Source organism: Bidens hawaiensis, unplaced genomic scaffold (genome assembly GCF_021521415.1).
Source record: "Bidens hawaiensis isolate Kalapana, Puna unplaced genomic scaffold, B.hawaiensis_p1.1 tig00001179_1, whole genome shotgun sequence".
Lineage (NCBI taxonomy): Eukaryota > Viridiplantae > Streptophyta > Magnoliopsida > Asterales > Asteraceae > Bidens > Bidens hawaiensis.
The window spans coordinates 2,896,682-2,915,416 of NW_027491068.1; the positions used below are offsets into that span (position 1 = coordinate 2,896,682).

The 18,735-nt window shown below is 36.8% G+C and overlaps 1 protein-coding gene across 1 annotated transcript; it reads right to left on the minus strand.

The window, feature by feature from the left end:
* Positions 1 to 12,544: 12,544 nt before the first annotated feature.
* On the minus strand, positions 12,545 to 17,301 carry LOC143562059 (protein NLP6-like). The gene is made up of 5 exons (XM_077049978.1): positions 17,109 to 17,301; positions 16,226 to 16,701; positions 16,052 to 16,099; positions 14,820 to 15,969; positions 12,545 to 13,382 (listed from the first exon to the last, which is right to left on the minus strand). The coding sequence occupies exons 1-5, from the start codon at positions 17,299 to 17,301 to the stop codon at positions 12,832 to 12,834; spliced, it is 2,418 nt and encodes an 805-aa protein (XP_076906093.1). The 3' UTR covers positions 12,545 to 12,831.
* Between the last annotated feature and the right edge of the window lie 1,434 nt (positions 17,302 to 18,735).

Below are 18,735 nucleotides of genomic sequence, written 5' to 3' on the forward strand. Positions count from 1 at the left end.
CACATTCGAAAAATATGTTTTGCGTATTCATTCGTTTGGTGACTAACTATTTTAAGTATATTGTGTTAAGTTAGATAACAATGTAAGATAAATATTTGATTATATATAGTTAACCACCAACATTATTGATGTACAACTGAACATAATATCAGTAGTAACATTTGGTTTAACTTGTAATGTACAAACCATAGAGGTATTCAAGAAAAGATAGTTGAGGTAACCAAACCTGTGTTGTTCATTGTTCATGCATATTTGAGTAAACTTATCAAGATATATATTAAGTAAATACTAAGTAAAAATACTCATGTTCATAGCCTAACCTTCATTTATGTCATGTTCAACGAGCTAAAGTTCTGGAAAAACAATAACGACCTTAAGGACTTATGATTGATGTAACAGACAAATTGACAGTGGATCAACAGCCAAATGCACACATATTATATATAGTCAAACCATGTATCGACCGTCTAACACATGAACTCTATCGGGGAAATATTAACAAAGGTCTTTTTATATGTACTTAAAGTTAAGATTAAGATGATAATTTCAACAAATTGGGTGAAAATTGTGGGAGATATCAAAATCGGTGTTAAATCATAAACGACTTATAAAGTAACACTTGCTAATAAACAACGAAGGGTGCGTACCGAAGCACTTCAATTATTCAAGAAGGTCACTTATCCACCATTAGTGAGTAGATTCACGTTTTCTCACTTAAGAAGAAAGTTGGTTTATGTTTCTTTCTGAATCTTAGTTTGAATTTTTTGGTCAACGGGTCCATTTTTTATCCCAAATTGATTCTGTTAGGTGATTGATAATCAAAATCTTGAACTTTTATTGTTAATAATGCAAGAGTCAAGTCTGTGTGGAGCCCATTTCAAAGAGATATCTGCAGATGCACCTAAACGTGAGCCATCAAGGTTACATTTGACTCTGATGAATATTAACCAACATTTTTTCTTATTGCACTTTCTCATTCAATTATTTTTATTGTAATTTTTGGATAATTTGTAAGAATCCCATAATATTCATTTGATGATCATTTTATTTAAAACTGAGCAGCTTTTATTTTAAAAAGTTGTATCTTGTTGCACAACCAAATAACATAAACAGAAATAAAATAACTACTTGCATTCATCAGATATACCTTGATTCGCAGGAGGTGAAAACAGTTGCGCAACTAACTCCAACACTTCTTTTACACTTCCTTCCAAACGCAAATCAAGACATTCAACCAAGGGGTCAATTTCCGCATCAGAAGATGGCCTAATGTTAATGATGTTAATGATCTCAGACTTTGTAAGCTTGTAAGGTTTACATCTGGTCTCAAACTCATCAATGGTCCCTCTTGTTTGACTGCAAGCAGGAGTGTTGACCAAGTAGTCGTAAACCTTGAACTCTGAAGGCGCTAGCGGAGCAAGAACCTGCGTGGGATCTTTTGCAGCCCCTCTAGAACGTAGAAAGTCAAGTACTTCAAAATTTGTAAGTATGTCCGCATTTTGTTTCAGTATCTTCATCACTAGAAAACGAGTACCTAAATTCAATAGATAAAATTGAGGCGAATTAAAACGAGCACCTAAATTTTTTGCAAAAAAATAATCACATAAGAATTCTGAAATGCTCCGTAGTTATTATCACTTTCAATAGCAAACTTCAGTTAATATAATGTAATGTAATGTAATGAATTACAATAATAATTCAAAGCTCCTCATTAAATCATTATAAGAAAGAGATTACTAAAGACAATTTGAACCAAAACATCTTAAAGCATGTATTTTCCAACATTCAAGTAGCCTTTCAACTTACTTGAAGTTTTTAAAGGAATATAACAAGAATTAGGCAAATCGGATTTTAATAATCACCATATTTTTGCAGTTGATCGATAATAATCCCATCTCAAAAAATTCTTGTCACCAGTCTCACCTTTTGCCCTATTTTTTCTAATCGGACTCCTGTTAAAAAAAACTTAACCGAATTTCAAACTAAGTTTTAGGGCTTTTGATCGGAAGAAGGATACGGGTCGATTAATATAAAGGATGCTCCAAACGACGCTTCGATTCAGGTGTTTAAACTTCCAATTAACAAAAATCAAGCCGTTTGAAGCATCGTTTCGGGAAAAGATATACACCAATCGACTTCCGATCAAAACCCCTAAAACATCATAATGAACGGGCTAAAGTGGGATTATTAAAATCCAATTTGCCTATTTAGGATTTGGTAATGCTAAAACTAAACTTGGGGGAATAATTAAGGATTAAAAAAAATTAGGGCTTACAGTTCCACTAAACTAATTAAGAAACAAGTGTTGGATAAGCATAGCAAAAAAACAAGTACAAATTAAGAAACAGAAAGTTACGTTGCAGAATAGAAACAACTTAAAATCTATTCATTGGGCTTGTGATAGACAAACTTTATTATTTTGCAGAATAGAAAAATGTTTTTAATAATTTCAGTCCAATTGACAAACAACATCTAGCTTCCCCAACTAACAATTTTAGGGCTTGTTTTTTTTGGAGTTTGTACCCGTCATCCATTTTTCTTTAATGCGGGAGTCATTTTGTTACATATAGGAAAGTATAGGGGTCTAAGTGTAAACAATAGTACTAGAGGGACTAGTTTGTAATACTTGTAATTGTTAGGGATGTGCTTGTAATCTAGCTAACGAACTGTTAGTTGAGAGTTAGTTGTACTTAACTGTGAGTAACAATAATAAACGCAACAATTAGTTGGAATACTTCTTCTCTGTTTCTCTATTCTATCTTTTTGCTTATCAAGTGGTATCAGAGCACCGATCCGTCGGAGCTCCGGTGACCTAATTCCGTTACCTAATTCCGGTGACCTAATTCTTCCTTCATCGCTACACATTGCTGATTACTTTCCAGTTCATTTCCATTTCTTGAAATTGATCTTTGATTCGATCAATTTCCTTCAATTCATTCAACAATTTCAGTTCGTTCAGTCCTAATTGATTGTTAGTTCGATCAATTTTGTTCCCCAAATTCGTCAATTTTAAACCCTAATTTCGTTCAGACCTAATTCGTGTCAGAAATGGCTGCCAACATTAACACTCGTCAACAAGAGGTCGATAAGACTCTGAAGAATATGTTGTGAGCTTATTTGTGGGAGGTTTGAAAACAGAGTTAAAATGTATGGTTAAGATGTTTAGGCCTAGGACTTTAAGAGAAGCATATGCAATTGCTAAACAGCAAGATATTGCTCACCATACCCTATTCACTACCAAGAAAACTACTTCCAACTATTTCAATCCTACTCCAATCAATACCTATAAACCCAAGATTACAGGCCCCACTAATGCAACTAAACTTCCTTTGTTACCCACCCCTACCCAAAAACCTTTGACTTCTAAAAGATTAACCACCAAAGAGTTAGAAGCTAAGAGAGCCAAAGGAGAATGCTTCTGGTGTTCTGAGAAGTTTTCTCCTGGTAATAAATGTCCAAACAGACAACTGTTTGTCATAGAGTTAGCTGATGATGATTCAGATGAAACTTTTGTCCAAGAAAAGGTGCAAGAAGTAGAAGAACCTAGGATTTCCATTCATGCATTGACTTGGATCCCCTCTTATTCTACTATGAAAATCATTGGCTCTATGGGAACAAGAACTTTACACATCTTGGTTGATTCAGGATCAACTCACAACTTCATTGATCAAAACTTAGCTACTAAACTCAAAATTACTACTCAAGAAGTTAAGTCCATGAAAGTAACTGTAGCTAATGGCAACCAGTTAACTTGTCAGAATATGTGTAAGGATTTTAAATGGATGATGCAGGGTACATGGTTTAATGCAGATGTTTTAGTGATTCCTTTAGAAAGTTATGATATGGTATTAGGAATCCAGTGGTTAACACCTTTGGGGGATATTACATGGAATTTTGGTAAAATGACTATGGAGTTTCAAGTGGAGGGTGTTCCTTACAAATTGAAAGGAATTGAAACTAACAAGATTAGTTTGTGTTCTGTTGAGAAGATGTCCAACATGCTACGGTCTCCTACAAAAATTATTCAGTCTCAGTTGTATGGTCTGCAGTTAATTCCTCCAGCCTACACAGATGGGTCTGGATCCAAGGTTGGCAATACCATTGAAGATAAAGCTTTACAAGATATGTTGGTACTATATGCAGATGTTTTTACTATTCCTAAAGGCTTACTACCTAATAGACAATGTGACCACAAAATTGTCTTGAAGGATGAAACTAAACCCGTTAATCTGAAACCTTATAGATACCAATCTATACAAAAAGATGTAATTGAAAGAATGACTCAGGAGTTATTGGATTCTGGGGTTGTCAGGAATAGTAACAGTTCCTTTGCCTCACCTGTTGTCCTTGTCAAGAAAAAAGATGCTACATGGCGAATGTGTGTGGATTATAGGCAACTAAATGATGCAACAATCAAAAACAGGTTTCCAATACCTTTAATTGATGAATTGCTAGAAGAATTGGGAGGGGCCACTATATTTTCTAAATTAGATCTTAGGTCGGGTTATCATCAGATTCGGATGTTTGAATCTGACATCTCAAAGACAGCTTTTAGAACACATCAAGGATTATTTGAGTTCCTTGTGATGCCATTTGGGCTAACAAATGCTCCAGCTACCTTTCAGTCTTTAATGAATCAAACCTTTAAAGATTTATTAAGGAAATGTGTGTTAGTGTTCTTTGATGATATCCTTGTTTATAGCAAGGATATACAACAACATTTGATTCATTTGCAGACTGTATTGGAGACTTTGAGGAATAATCAATTATATGCTAAGCAATCTAAATGCACTTTTGGTGGTCAATCAGTAGAGTATTTAGGTCATATAATCACTAAAGAAGGGGTTTCCACTGATCCATCAAAAATAGATGCTGTGGTACAATGGCCAACACCAGTCTTTGTTAAACAGTTAAGGGGATTCTTAGGTTTAGCAGGGTACTACAGGAGATTCATCAGGAATTTTGGGGTAATTGCTAAACCACTGAATGAGTTATTAAAGAGGGATGGATTCAGATGGTCTAAGGATGCACAAGATTCGTTTGAACAACTCAAAGTTGCACTAAGTTCTGCACCAGTATTAGCACTTCCTGACCTTGATCAACCTTTTGTAGTAGAGACTGATGCGTCCAACAAAGGTATTGGTGTTGTTTTGATGCAAGGAAAGCACCCATTGGCTTTCATTAGTAGAGCTCTATCTCCTAAACAGCAGACCTTGTCTGTTTATGAGAAAGAACTTTTGGCTATTATTTTAGCAACTAAGCAATGGCATTATTATCTCATAAGTGGTCATTTTATTATTAAAACTGATCAAAAAAGCTTGAAATACTTGATTGACCAAAAGATCACCACTCATTTACAACATTCTTGGTTAGTGAAACTTATGGGCTATGACTTTGAGACACAATATAAAAAGGGTAGTGAAAATGTGGCTGCTGATGCTCTTTCTAGAGTACAAGGAGTGTCCTTGTTCCAATTAACACTCCTTTCTTTCCCACCACTGTTTTTGGAAAGAATTAAGAACTCTTAGACAACTGACCTTGAAGTTCAAAAACAGATCTCAGATCTTCAGCAAGGTCAATCATCAAACCATTTTACATGGCAAGATGAGCTTTTTCGGAGAAAGAATAAATTGGTGGTGGGTCAAGATTCAACTTTGAGACAAGATATACTTAAAGAATGTCATTCTACCGCTATGGGTGGTCACTCGGGTGTTCATGCTACCCATCAGAGGTTAAAAAGTATGTTTTATTGGAAGGGCAGCTGAAAGAAGTTAGAGAATTTGTTAGAAACTGCACTGTTTGCCAACAAGTAAAGTCTGAAACGGTGGCATACCCTGGTCTATTGCAGCCATTACCTGTACCAACTTTTGTTTTCTCCAACATTAGTATGGATTTCATTACAGGATTACCTAGATCCAGGGGTAAAGAAGTAATTTTTGTGGTTGTCGACAGACTTACCAAATATTCTCATTTCATAGCCTTGGCTCATCCATATACTGCAAGCACTGTAGCTCAAGCATTTGTGGATAATGTCTACAAGCTACACGGATGGCCATCCACAATTGTATCAGACAGGGATACCATTTTTCTGAGCGTTTTTTGGAAAGAATTCACTAGAATTCAAGGCATTTCAGTCAATATGTCAACTGCTTACCATCCACAAACCGATGGTCAAACAGAAGTGGTAAATAGATGTGTGGAGTCTTATCTAAGATGTATGGTATTTCAAAAGCCTACATCTTGGGATAGGTGGTTATCATTAGCCGAGTATTGGTACAACACAAACTTCCATACTTCTATTCAGACAACACCCTTTAAGGCTTTATATGGATATGCTCCACCTCTGCATGTTCCTTACATCCATAGAGACTCGAATGTAGCTGAAGTGGATGATATGATGTGTGATAGAGAAGGGACTGTAAGACTGCTCAAAGAAGCTTTACATAAGGCTCAAAATCGAATGAGACAATACGCTAACAAGAAAAGAAGTGAAAGAAGCTTTGGTACAGGAACTTGGGTGTATGTTAAGCTGCAACCATATGTGCAGACGTCTATGAGACTTGGTGGCTATAATAAACTATCTTCTAAGTTTTTTGGGCCTTATCTGATCATTGAGAAAATAGGAGTTGTGGCATATAGATTGGATCTTCCAAAGGAAGCTCAAATCCATCCCGTTTTCCACGTCTCATTATTGAAGAAAGCAAACGGGCCTCCAACACAAGTTTCAGCTATACCTACTGTTGCTCCAAGGTTCTCCTTGCAGCCCCTAAAGATCTTAGACAGCAGAGTTACTAGGAGAAGGAATAGAGTTGCAGGTCAAGTCTTAGTACAATGGAAAGATTTACCTACCTGTGATGCTACGTGGGAGTTTAGAGATGAGTTCCAGTATCGATTTCCTGATTTTCAGTTGTAGAATTCTTGGGTCAAGGATTCTGAATAAGGAGAAGGTATTATTATGTATAGGAAAGTATAGCGGTCTAAGTGTAAACAATAGTACTAGAGAGACTAGTTTGTAATACTTGTAATTGTTAGGGATGTGCTTGTAATCTAGCTAACGAACTGTTAGTTGAGAGTTAGTTGTACTTAACTGTGAGTAACAATAATAAACGCAGCAATTAGTTGGAATACTTCTCTGTTTCTCTATTCTATCTTTTTGCTTATCACATTTTTCTGAGATGTTCATCAAACAAGTTTTTGGACAAAACTAGAAAAAACGAGTTGTTGTGGACCCTTTTGTAGGTGGTGGGGGTTGGGCATTGAATAATAATCATAATGTTAAACGTAAAACCTGGTGATGATATGACAATGTTTTTAAGTGCTTTTAGAAGTCTTTATTGAATATTGAGTGCATTTTGAGTGTTTTTAAAGAAATATGTATTTTTTTACGTGAAAGCTAATTAGACATGTCCTTTTTGTGTTTCTTTACAGTGAATGCTTTTATACCAATAATCACACATATGCTTTACTTGCATTGTTTTATTTGTATCATGAAATATTTACTAGGATGACGCTTTTATTTTTCTTTGTCTCTGTGATTCTAAAAAATTTTACAATAAATGATAAGTCGATGGCATTGTTGTCTAGAAAAACGTTATTCAAACGAATCCTTGCCGCTTGTCAAAAAACTAGACACATTCCAAATATGCGTCAATTCACAACTCTTCATGTTGTTTGGTTTCAATGCAATACTTAGAGTTACAATTTTAGAGTTGAGGAAATATGTTGAAAAGTTTTAAAAACCTGATTCGAAAAATCTGAAGTTTTGAAGCAATAAACCTTTCAAGCATGTTTAATAACATAAATGTATCCTCGTAGAGAAATCCATACATCATATTTAGAAAAATGTTGGAAATCATATCTAAGAACACGACACGAAATTTGTTCTCAACCAAGACCCAAGAACATGACGCCAAGATCGACTCTTTCTCCTTTACCATAATTCTTGACAGCAAGAAAACCTAGGGTCTGTTTAGTATGGGGTAATGGAATAAGCGATGGAATGGAATGAGCGAGGGAATGAAATGGACGAGGTAATGGAATTGATCATTAACATTCCAATGACATGTTTGGTTACCATGTTGGAATGACATAAATTATTATTTTTATTTGTTGGTCAGCTAGAAAAAGCCGGAATAAAATAAAAATGGTAGTGAGTGCCGGTGGGATGGTGGTGGTGGTGGCGAGTAGTTATGGTGGCGGTGGGTGGTGGGCGGTGGCGATGGCGGGAGCGATTAGTGATAGTGATAGTAGTTTTGGTGGTGGCGGTGGCAATAGTAAGTGGCGGGTGGTGGGCGGTGGTGATGACCGGAAGCGATGGTTGGTGGTGGCGGTGGTGGGCAACAATGGTAGGTGGTGGAAGACGATGGTAGGCGGTGGTGGTGTTGGACGGCGGATGTGGGTGGTGGTGGTGGCCGGCGGTGGTGGGTGGTGGTGGTGGTGAGAGGACAATGGGAAGTAGTGGTAGGAGGGTGGTGGACGTGATATAGTGTGAAAGAGGGATAGAATGAAAAAAAAACAAGGGGGGTGGATGAAATGAATTTGGGGTGTTTTAGAGGTAATTAAATGAACAATGTAATGGGTGATTCCATTCCATAGACCAACCAAACACATTTTTTTCAGTCCATCATAATGGTACCATTCCGCCTTTCATTCATGCATACCAAACGCTACCCTATCCATAAAAGAAAATTGGTTTTTACTGGTCCCGACTATTGCCTTTTGGTCATTGCCGGTCCCAATTAATGAATTGGTCACTGATAGTCCCATTTTTTAATGTATTTGTTCCTAACAGTCCGCGGCTAACAAAATCCTAACACCGTTAGTTTCAGGTCGTCGGAAAAACGTTTTTGGCCGGGAAAGTCAATTTTTTTACCGGAAAACAACACATGAACACCGCCACCACCACCAATTGACTCGCCTCCAACCAACCACCATCACTTAAGCACCATCAACTGATTTCGACGATGGTTCTAGGGTTCCGACGACCTCAATAATTGGGGCTTGTACTAGAAAAAAGTTCCTAAAGAGACGATACAAAGTTACCATGATGTTTAAGACAAAATTGTTGAGTTTTCGGGAAAAATGTGTATTTTACAACCAAAAACGTTTTTCCGACGACCTGAAACTAATGACGTTAGAATTCTATTAGTCGCGGACCGTTAGGAACAAATACGTTAAAAGTTTGGACAGTTAGCAGCCAATTCATTAGTTAGGACCGGTAGTGACCAAAAGACTAGGGATGGCAATGGGTCGGGTTTAGGTATTCCCAAACCCATACCCGGGTATGAAAGTCCGTCCCAAACCCGTCGGGTTTTAATTGGGTAATTACACGTCAGGTTTCGGGTTTTCCCATCGGGTTTTTTATCGGGTTTTGATAAAATACCCGTCGGGTATACCCGGCTCAAAACCCGTTAGGTTTTTACCGAGTTTTGACAAAATATAACTAATCGATTACAAAGATGGTTACCATAAAATATAAAATGTCTCAAATAATTGACATAAATAAATTTCGACAAATAATATATTTGGAATATAGTATATATATAATATTATAAGCTATATCGGGTACATGGGGTATATAATCGGGTAAATGGGTTTATGTTATCGGGTAATCGGGTATATTAGAAATCCATCCAAAACCCGCGAGAAATTTCAAAACTAATCCCAAACCCTAGTGGGTCGGTATTACCCGTCCCATTTATATCGGGTTTCCCAATCGAGTTCGGGTTTCGTTGCCATCTCTACAAAAGACGATAGTTGAGACCAATAAAATCCAATTTCCCTTATATAAAATAAAACTAAATAACTCTTAATATTTGTTACCATCTTTGTAACTCTTACGATTTAGCCCCTCAACCTTCAGTTTCAACCTCTTCAAGATTACTATCAACAAAAGTCCATAAACGCCTTAACATCTCTTAAATCAAACCCTGATAAAATCATATATTGAAGTTTTTCTCTTATATTAATTTATTCTGTTGTTGGTTTGTTTACCAGATGAGAATATGGATGACAGACTGAGTAGTTTATCAGATGATCTCATCCTTAAAATCATGTCTCTTGTTCGCCTAAAAGATGCCATCAGAACTAGTGTTTTGTCATCCAGATGGAGGTATCTATGGACTTCAATTCCCCATGTCAAACTCTATATCTCAACTAGACATCTCTACAATGAAAGAGTTATCAAACTTTGTTAACCTTCTCTCTCGCCACAAGAACCTCTCTTCCATCGATCTTGAATTTCATCGAAAAGGCGACGTCCGTGCCCAAAGGATTATCAACCATGCATTCTCCCTTAACGTCCAACAACTAACCATTGCATGTTTGTTTAAGAAAAACAAAAAATATTCCCACGACGAGAGAGTCGCGTTCCCTCTTTCTCTTTCGGGTTCCAAGACTCTCGAACATCTCTCCTTAAGGGGGTCATGTGGCCTTTTTGACGAGGAGATCGTACTCACATCCGCACAACGGTTTTCATCTCTAACAACTTTGCTTCTTCATAGTATCACATTATACGATGGCTTTCTCTCCATGTGCCCCAACTTGAAGAACCTCACCTTATTTAGCTACAGAATGACCGGATCGCCTGTTTTAAGGATTAGTCATCCGCAGCTTTCTAACCTCACGCTTGAAAAAGGAGAGTGTTTTACGCATACTGTCAATGGAGGACGATTCCACGTTTCAGCACCCGAGCTTGCTTCCTTGCACTTTTTTGGCTTTTGTCCTCAGATGTTCACAACAGGAGATGGTTTCCCTTGTTTGGAAAACGCACACCTTTCTTTTCACAGTCGTCTAGAGTGTATAAGTGGCTCGTATGCTCCTACCATTGTTAATCTGCTTCAACAGTTTCGCAATGTCAAACATCTTACATTGAGCATGGAAATCATTGAGGTTAGTAACTAGTAAGTAGTAACAGTTAGCCTTATATGTATATAGTTGTCTTGAATATATAGACTTTAATTTGTGCAGCGTCTGAATTCATCTGAGGAACTAATCTCGCACCGACCTTGCCCACTTGCTAACTTAGAGAGTTTGACGCTTCTTCCAGAAGTTGCTACTTTTGTGCAGCACAAACACACAAGAGTTATTATGTCTCCTGAAGTTCAAAAGTATTTGCTAAGTAGTTCTCCAAAAGCCACCTTGACCGAGGTATTAACACTTATATGATCACTAAAATTAACGCATTGCTAAGAGGAAGCGTATATATAATTACAGGTGCTGTGATCGAGAGGAATGTTGTGATTTAGATGCTGCAGATGCTCATCCAAACTGTAAGTTAATGATTTTCCTAGCTTCCCATATACTGATATACATAAAGACATAATAATGTGAATATGTGATGACTAGAAATATATAGAATCAACTGTTGATGTCATAATATTTTCTATTTTTGATTCAGGTCCTATTCTGGTGCAATAGTCAGTCATCTTTCACCTGTTTGATTAAGCCACTTCTCTTATTTTATTTATATGTCTAGAACCAACTTATAAGGTTCATCTTGTTATGTTTAGAACCAAATTAAGTTTAGTATTGTTATATTTAAACTTACATTTGTTTTTTGAATTTGAAATACATACCACAACGTATTTCGTTTGCTTGCTCGTACCATGTCATCTTCATCAAAATCATTAAGGGGGCATATAATCCTCGGACCCCTCATCGTTTCCAGTATGTTCATTATAACATTGTATGCTTATGAGTCAGTTACTCAATTGGACATCCTGCATAACAGGCAACCAATTTAAAGTAGAGAACTACGAAAATTAAATATTAAAGTAAATACATTAGGCTATAATTATGACATCCTTGAATCTACGCTCGCATATAATTGAGATTTACCGGTTTGTCATACCTTGAGTCTTTTTAACTTATAAGGGGTGTGGTTTAACCCCAACCAACGTGGTGATAAAAGAGTATTTATAATCATTGACTTAACCGTACTTGAGAGTTTCCTATCTCATACGGCTCGCCAGTCAACTCTTTTTGTATCCCATTATCTATATAAGGAAAAGCGGGATTGACGAGGGACCCATTCAAACACGTTTTTTAATAGATCCGATCCCCAAACATTCTAACCACTCCATACAATAACATATATTGTTTTTGTGTGTACTTTAACAAAAATACACCTACAATTGTTAGAGATTAATTATATGTTGTTTTAATGATTTTCATGTAAGTATGTAACCAGTCTAATGGTACCTTTTTGCAATTCATGTCATGAAAGACTCAACTAATGGATCAAATATAAATTCTAAATTCTAAAGTTGTTTCGGTTATTTTCAGATATTAAAATAACTAAAATTACACCAAAAATTATATTTTATAAATCTTGTGACAAGAAAGTTTTGTTATTTGAAACAGTTGCAAAACTTTAAAAAAAAAAGTCAATGGTTTTATCACTTATATGTATAAACCAAAACATTTAAAAGTCCAAACAGGGTCAATGTATTGGCCCAGATCACAAAAAGATAAACACAGTGACCTGCTGCCCTTTATGACAAAATGGGACCATACCATATTATATATTTGTTTCAGTCCACCACACTTAGAACAACTTATTTTTTTATTTACATGTTACTTTATAGAATTATATTCCCAAAAAGTCCTCCCAATTGTAATTATTTTAAAACTAATTTTAAAAATTTATATTCTGTAAATAAGATCAAACGATGACATCATCTTATTACATTTATGTAGTTCAGAATAAATATACCAGAGTTGACATTCCAAATTGAACCATTTTTCCAACTTTAACTACCTTTTACAGTTACAAGGGTCAACTAAACAATCTATAATCTACATGCACCATAAATTACACAAAACTAAGCTCTAAGCATCAGGGTTCTGTTGCACAACGGGCCAAACCGATAACCTGATCACCGTTTGAGCATCTGGTTGTCTAAACGCATCCAGCGATGCAGTCAAGTCATTGTCACACGCAATCAATATCACATCACCATCTTCATCTTCATATTTCAGGCTAAAGCTTCCATGGCTGACCTGAAACCGTGCTGCAACCAGTTTCTCCAACTTTTCCAGTCCATCTGACGGTCTGAATGAGAACTTTACAGTGTTATTTTGGTGCGTTACCTTAAACGTATAAGTGTCTGCTGTAGGGTTCTTGATATTCTTGACTCTGACGGTTGTAGGTGGATCTTTTGGTTCCTTGGGGTGTGGTACAAGTGTGGAAGTATGGTTACCGGGCTCAGTAAGAGTGACAGGATCATAAGTTATGTTTGTTGTCCCTAAAACGAGGGTAGTAAGGGCCCGGTTGGATGCATCTGGCTTGAGAAGGGGCTTGGTTTCACTGGGAGTCCTGGTATATGGCCACCTTGGTATTCCATGACTCCTGCAAATGCGTTTTAAAGTTGACCGGCTGACTGCAATGTAAAAGGTCAAAGGTGAGATTGAGAATGTTAGAAGGCAAGCTGACAAAAATAGACAACAATTTAGAGGTGGCAAAAGGGACATGTTGGACTGGCATATTGGATAAAAGTAGTGGTGTTTTCAGTTCGGTTGACCGATCGCGAGCCTAAAAACATTATTTTTATAATTAAAATCCTTTTTTATTTTAGAATATAGATATACAATCACATAATAAGTATTATTGTATATATTATTATATAAATACAACAATTAATTATCCAATACATAGTAACAAGCCGAGCTCGAGCTTTAGAAATAGAGATTGAAATGAGCGAGCTTGGCTCGTTTACACCACTAGGCTTCCTTATCTAAACCTAACAGACAAGTAACTTGTTACAACACATGTCACAATTTTGTGAGCCCAAGATTCTTTTTCCGCTTCACTCATTTCACCCCTTTCTATTCTATTTTTTTATTTAAAAAAGTTGATTAAAAAAGAAGCAATAGTAATGAAACATAACATACAATGAGTAATTTCAGTCATATCCTATCTCGAATATTGTTTTAAAATTCCCAAATCTTCATTACTAACGATTTTATATTTCATTTATTCAACCTATCACATATTTCTAATCTAGTATAATGTATGCATATTAAGGGTTCAGTTCCGTTAATCACATTATTTAAAGTACCAAACCTAAAACGAACCAAACAATGAGACACCTTTCTTGGCTTGGTTAACCGAGCCACCTAAATAAATCCACACTTGAACATTTTGTCTTTTCGGTTTGGTTCGTGGTCCAGTTTCAGTTTAGCAATTCTTTTGAACGACCCTAGGTCAAAATGGTTAACTTTTAGTGCAGGATAAAACTAGTCCTACACACTTTTTATGATTAAGGATACTATATGTAAAGACCCACCTACCCCATGTCTTCAAGTTCATTATTCACACCCATATATTGGAACTACTTTCTGGGCTACCCAAGTATAAATATGGTTTCACTTGTACCAATTCAGTATTTCAGACCAAAAACATTTTAAATTACAACTCAGGTCAACTCACTTTTTATCCAGTCTTATTTTTGCTAGAATTGGCCTAAATAATACAAATACCATGTGGCCTACGCCCCTACAGTGCAGGTTCGTTCAATATATGGGTGGCCTTAATGTAAGAAGCTGGAAAATTCGGGGAGCACCACGTGCAATATTCCCATAATTAATGTGTTAAGTGACTAGAAAAAGTGAAAAACTATATCAATAATAATTCAAGTATTCAACTTCCTTAAATAAAATTATTTTGATGATTTATGCATTTGAATACACTTCGAATAACTTTCAACCCATTTGACCTGGTTCATTTTTTTAGTTAAATCTTTTAGTTTGACTTATTGACCCATTCGACCGGGTCAAACCTGCCACCTCTAGACATCACAAACAAGCTATTAACTCACCATGAAGGCTCTCTGCAGCTTCCTCCATTGTTTTTCCATAATGTTTGCTGATTTCCTCTAAACTAATTGACCTGTCGGTCCTCTTCCTTTTTCTAATCGGTCCTTTGGAAAAGTCAATGTATTTTTCCCTCCTTTTCCCTTTATTATTAATATCCACATTTTCATTCCCGACATCCAAATAAGGAACAACAACATTCTGGTCCGTCCCTACAGCAGCAGAATTTGTCGGCTTATCTTCTTCTAAACTAACTGACCGGTCGTTTCTCTTTTTTCTGACTAGTTCTTTGGAATAATCAATGTGGTTTTCCATCACTTTCCCATTATTAATAATATCAGCATCTTCACTCCCAACATCCATATAAGAAACAACCACATTCTCAATTATCCCTGCAGCAGAATTTGATGGCCTATCTTCCTCCTCCATATGCTCCACATCAACATTAACATCACAATCATTATTTCCATTCTCTGCCATTAGATTTAAGTTTTGCAACGATGGTGGTAGTGGTACCTCTCGTTTTTCAGTCAAAGTTGGAGACTCGAGATTCCAATTAATCGAAACTCCCCCGATAACTTGGGGACACGAGATATCACCTAGTTGTATCCTAGAAACATTCTTAATCTGCTGTTTTAATGTAATCACCAAACTTTGTAACTCAGCCTCGTTTTCGCTCTGAGTTGGCAAAAACAACTCTACCACATATTCATCATCCACTTCAACACTCTTGAGATAGACAGCTAGACAACTAGTTATCCCATGCATACGTGCATACGGAGCTAATGGATACTCATCTTCACCTAGTTTACTCACATCTCCACAAAAACATACACCACGAGACAACAATGATCTCCCAGCAAGTCCTTGTGATTTTTCCAGGTGTCGCGATCCGCACGCTTCATGGAGTCCCCACATGCTCAAGTCTCGCACATAGAACGGTAGACCAGCGGTTGACATGCAGACTTTACCTATACAGTTTCTACTAAAGCTACTACAACTCTTTACAAGATTCCCAGAATTAGCCACTACACTACTGTATCCACACAGACCCCACGTCTGAGCAAGAGGTAGGTTATGAATATCACAAACCATCTTTATAGCCCCGAAGATTTCTTCCAACTCAAGTTTCCTCCTTTCATCTTTAACACGCGCCTGAAATTTCAAAGATAAACTCACATGAAATAAACACATACATACACAACTATGCATATATTTAGCTATGTACATAACTCACATAGAAGGTGGTATCTTCAAGCACGTTTGGCGACTTCAGATTCTCTTCCTGCAGAGCAGACATATAATCATTTAAAAAATAAATAAAATAATGGTACACGTACGTATGTATGAATGCGTGCATGCATGTATCATATATAGAGTGAATGAAAATAAGAACATGGTAGCTAGCTACCTTGAGTGCTCTGCAGACTTGCTGAACCTCAAAAGCATAATCAATATACTTTGATGATGTTATAATTTCAAGCACGCCTACACAACAACCACTGATTGGTTCAAATACAGGCAAGTTAATATACCCATGGATGTTATAAGCAGCCCTATCTTGTCTGCTTGATAGCCCGTGTACGTCCAAACTCCATTCCGGTAACTTTTGTCGGTAAACACGACCGGGAGGACCCAACTCTTCTCTATGTTCACCATCCACAACAAACACACGATTCTCAGACTCCAACCTGTACAAGTACAGCCCTTCATCAACCACACCGAGACCAAACGGTTGGTCCAAAGTGGTTAGCAAGCAGCGTTTCCGGACTGCAACTGGTGACCAAAACTGAACCAGCACACGTGGTTCACGGAAAGTTATAAGCTTGAGTGCAGACGTAACTTTCTCTTTAATGATGTTTGGATCGACAGTCGGCATAGATGAACCTAAGAATATGTAAATCACACACATTAAGAATCCATTAAGCAAATTAATAATGTTTAACATATAGTACATTTAAACTCGTGTCACATTAGTAGTTGTATGATGAAATTAAATAACTGTTTGTATCAAGCATGGCTATAAATGAATCAATTTCCATTCATATTTATGTTTCCAAATTAGGTTTACTTACTAATAAATCAATTAATCAAGTAAAATCAGTTTAGAAATCAATTATTCAACTAAGAAACTGAAAAATTATACTCTAAACATCGTTGTCAAAAGAGTTGACTCAAATCACAAAAGTCGTCTGTAAGAATATTATAATTATAAAATTACAAATAATCAATCAATCAGATGCTAGGGTTAGGGTTATGAAAATAAATAACTAGTCAAATAAAACGAAACTTACTAGTGGTAGGTAGAGGAGATTGAGGCTCTTCAACCTCTCGACTGACAAAAACCCTAAGAGATGTTAAATATCTTCTTCTTCTTCCATTATTATTAATATCTGGACTTGCAGCAGGTTCATGTATGCAGGTGTATCTAGATTTCAAGTCATCTAAAACCTTTGAACGACTGCTTGCAACCGGATCTCTGTTCATTATTATTATTATTATTGTTTGATTTATTTTACATACAGATCTCTCTGTCGATTTGGGAAGGTTCACAAAAGCTTTTTGATGCTTGAACTGTACTCTTTATTGCTTTGAAGTTTGAACTACCGGTACTTTCGGCAGCCTAAAGCTAGTTATAGGTTGAACTGCTTTAAAGTAAACGGGTCACCTATTTTTACTTTTACCATTTGATTAACCTGTTTACAGCTTGATTACTACTCGTAAATTTGTTTAACGCATTTAGATAAATGGGTTATACCGCTTAAACGAGTAGTGTTCAGGTTACACGATTTTAAGCATGTGCGACTTAGGGTTAAAGTTTTATACATGAATGTGTATATACACGTCGAGTTTGGGTTGAGCAATACAACTCGTTGATGCTAAACTCGACAAATAGATGCGATTGACACCCTACATAAAATTATAGAAGCATTGTTTTAACACGTAAAGCATGATATTGGTTGACTGGTTAAATCATGAACCAATGTCGATTCGGTTAGGGACTAAAAAAACATGACAAATAGATTAGTTTTAAGCAAATAAAAGAAAATCAATGTGGTGATAAATGTAATTTAAAAAAATTGTATATGGTTAAATAAATATTAATAAAACAAAACCAATATTACATGGATAAAATACACCACACAATTTTATTGGTTAGATAGATCTAAATAAACATATATTTGTTTTTAAAATCACTATGGTTAATTTTACTTTGTTTTCCTTTTTTATAAAGTTAGTCTTTTGACAACCAAGTTACAGATGAACTCAATATGCTTTTTGAAGAGGTAGGTCCCAGCAGAGCCCAGTTGGACCCGCAAGACTCACCTTGAAGAGGAACGTCTGCGCAAGGACCAACTGCTTCCGCAGGACCCACCATGCTCAGAGAAGACCTTACGCGCAGTACGCCAGCTGTTCCCGCAGGGAAAGCCTCCCAATGGTGAAGTACCCCGCTTGTTCCCGCAGCTGCGGATACAAGCCATCAGGGAAGGCTACCCGCACTGATAGCAAGGCTACACGCACAAGGCACTAACTCGATACTTCAGTAATGTCACCTGAAGGAATGAGCAAGGCGGGAATACTCCCGCCCAAATGAGCCAATCCGTATGCTTCTGGAAGATCTTTTGTACTATACCTGCCAAGGTATGGGCAAAATAGACGATCTGACCAAAACAGCCCATGAACCAATCACAGGGTGACAGCTCACCGACAACAGTACGAGGAGGAGCACCCTCTAGTACTGTTTGTCACTATTAGCCGCTGCCTACTCACCAACCCTCACTGTGGGACGTGCGTAGCCTACAGTTGGTGGAACAGTGCATAGCCGGCAGTAAAGGAACAGTATACAGCCGGCCTTGTCACTATCGGCCGCAGCCTATCCACCAACCAGCATGGCTTGTGCGTAGCCCACTGTTGGTAGAA